Source organism: Lactuca serriola, chromosome 4 (genome assembly GCF_051521515.1).
Source record: "Lactuca serriola cultivar US96UC23 chromosome 4, Lser_US96UC23_V15, whole genome shotgun sequence".
NCBI classification, from domain to species: domain Eukaryota; kingdom Viridiplantae; phylum Streptophyta; class Magnoliopsida; order Asterales; family Asteraceae; genus Lactuca; species Lactuca serriola.
In genome coordinates this window covers 63,158,226-63,160,502 of record NC_136411.1, presented here as the reverse complement: position 1 = coordinate 63,160,502, position 2,277 = coordinate 63,158,226, and the positions used below count along the sequence as shown (strand labels likewise).

General features: G+C 35.3%; 1 protein-coding gene across 1 annotated transcript; it reads left to right on the top strand.

Moving 5' to 3' along the window:
* The first annotated feature begins 632 nt into the window (after nt 1–632).
* LOC145098438 (uncharacterized) lies at nt 633–1,974 on the top strand. Its single transcript, XM_079036076.1, has 2 exons — nt 633–900; nt 1,328–1,974. Exons 1-2 carry the CDS (start codon nt 633–635, stop codon nt 1,972–1,974), a joined length of 915 nt encoding a protein of 304 aa, XP_078892202.1.
* The last annotated feature ends 303 nt before the right edge of the window (nt 1,975–2,277 follow it).

Below are 2,277 nucleotides of genomic sequence, written 5' to 3'. Positions count from 1 at the left end.
TCATCAATAGAAAGTATTATAGCTAAATTATACGAATTATATGTACTTAATACATCATTGGTATTATATAATATATCACTATATATTATCAAGCAATTGTTAGTACGTCATGATTCAGTCATTATTGCCAAAATCAAGACAACAAAAACTTGTTAGTACGTCAGATTCAGTAATTAAGAACTTTTTTCAAAAGGTTTTTCAAAAACTTATGAAAATTGAAAAAGTTATTGGAAGATTTTCAACCAATTTCAATTGTAAATAGAAAGCTTGTAAATGGATCCTAAAAAAATGAAAGGGCTGTCCTATTACGAAGATAAGATAACCTTTTAGAGCATGCGGTATGGGCCAAACGAGAAACGATGTGGGTGAGGTGGCCGTTGACAACGGCGTCTTGACGGGGGGGAACACCGCCCCCCTGCTCGTTGCAACTCGTCGAGATTGGATCTCGTTGGCCTCACGACCGGATGAAACGAAGAAAATGTGGCCGTTTGCAAACGTTTTAATTGCAACGGTTTAAAAAAATTAACTATTAAAAAAAACAATTTACCCAATAAATACCTACCATTTTATAAAAAATTTCACACACTTTCTCTTCTCCTCTCTACATACTTTCAATTATCTTCAAAAAAAATATGGATCCTTTCGAATCGTCCAATGATTCAGATGACGATATTTTCTTTAGGAAGATGTATCATTATTACACTACCGACCTGTTACAATCAGACCCAGCCCCGCTACTAACAAGACGTGCGATGTTAAACAGAAATCGCGAGGAAGGACACGAACATCTATATCGCGATTACTTTGCGGATAATTGTGTATACGGGGTGAAGGACTTCAAAAGAAGATTTCGTTTGAGTAGGGATGTGTTCTTACGAATCGCCAACGCCTTGGAAAGCGGTATCGTTTCTTTACTATACTTTTATACAAAATAAATAAAAATGTACTACATGTTTCTTTAATTTTACAATTTTAAACTGTAGTTAATTTATGTTTAGGTACGAATTTTTTCAATTAAGATATGATACTAGAGGTAGACGAGGGTTTACAACGTTGCATAAATGTGTTGCGGCCATTCGTTTGATGGGTATAGGGGAGCCACCCAACATCATGGACGACTATATGAGAATGTCTGAAAGAACCGCAAGAGAGAGTTTGTATACATTGTCAAGGGGTGTTGTTGAAACTTTTGGAGACGTGTATTTGCGGAAACCTTCATTGCATGATTTGCAAGAATTGTATGCAGCGCATGAAGAACACCATGGGTTTCCGGGAATGATCGGAAGCATTTATTGCACACACTGGAAATGGAAAAATTGACCAGTAGCATGGATAGGGCAATACGCAAGTGGTCATCACGGATCACCTTCGTTAGTGTTAGAGGCTGTCGCTTCTCAAGATTTATGGATTTGGCATGCATTTTTGGGGGTTGCGGGTTCCAACAACGACATCAACATTCTTGATCAGTCGTCAATATTCGACGATCTTTTGAATGGAAAAGTCTTGGATGCTCCTTTCACGGTGAATGGAAACGAATACAAATATGGGTATTACCTTACAGATGGAATATATCCTCAGTATTCCACATTCGTGAAAGCATTTCGCCACCCGGTTGAAAAACGAGACAATTTTTTTAAGAGAAGACAAGAAGGAGCACGTAAGGATGTGGAACGTGCTTTTGAAGTGCTGAAGGCGAAGTGGCATATAGTCGAATATGCAGCACGACCATTGGATTTAGAAACTCTACGATATATCATGTATGCATGTATCATAATGCATAACATGGTAGCAGAAGATAAAGGGCGAAATATTGCACACTATATCCCAACGGAGCCCAGACACACTCAGTTTCAACCAGGAACAGCAGATTATTTACATCGCATTGTTGACATTCAGGACGCAAATAAACACAGACAACTTCGAGAGGACTTGATGGATTGTATCTTCTATGGTAACAATAACGATAACGAATAGCCATTGTATTTTTTTTTTTGAATTTGGATGTTATTTCTTTTTAAATTTCAATCATTTTATAACGTAATGAAATTATCAACCTGGTATAACGTTTTATTAACAACTAGTTTAAAACCCGTGGAAACCACGGTTATAAAATTAGTTAAACTTTAATAGTAAGAACTCAAAATTATTTATCAATTATTTTAAATAAATTATTAATTAACTGATATTTTTTTAGTTGATCGTAAATTTAAATAAATATATGAAATTCTATCACCTTATAATTTATATTAATTTTATTTTAATTTTTATTCTAATGTT

Excerpts from the sequence above, each read along its gene's own strand:
- LOC145098438 (XM_079036076.1), top strand. The coding sequence starts at position 633 with ATGGATCCTTTCGAATCGTCCAATGATTCAGATGACGATATTTTCTTT. Across the intron at positions 901-1,327 it reads CGCCAACGCCTTGGAAAGCG|CATGGATAGGGCAATACGCA; the intron begins GTATCGTTTCTT and ends ATTGACCAGTAG.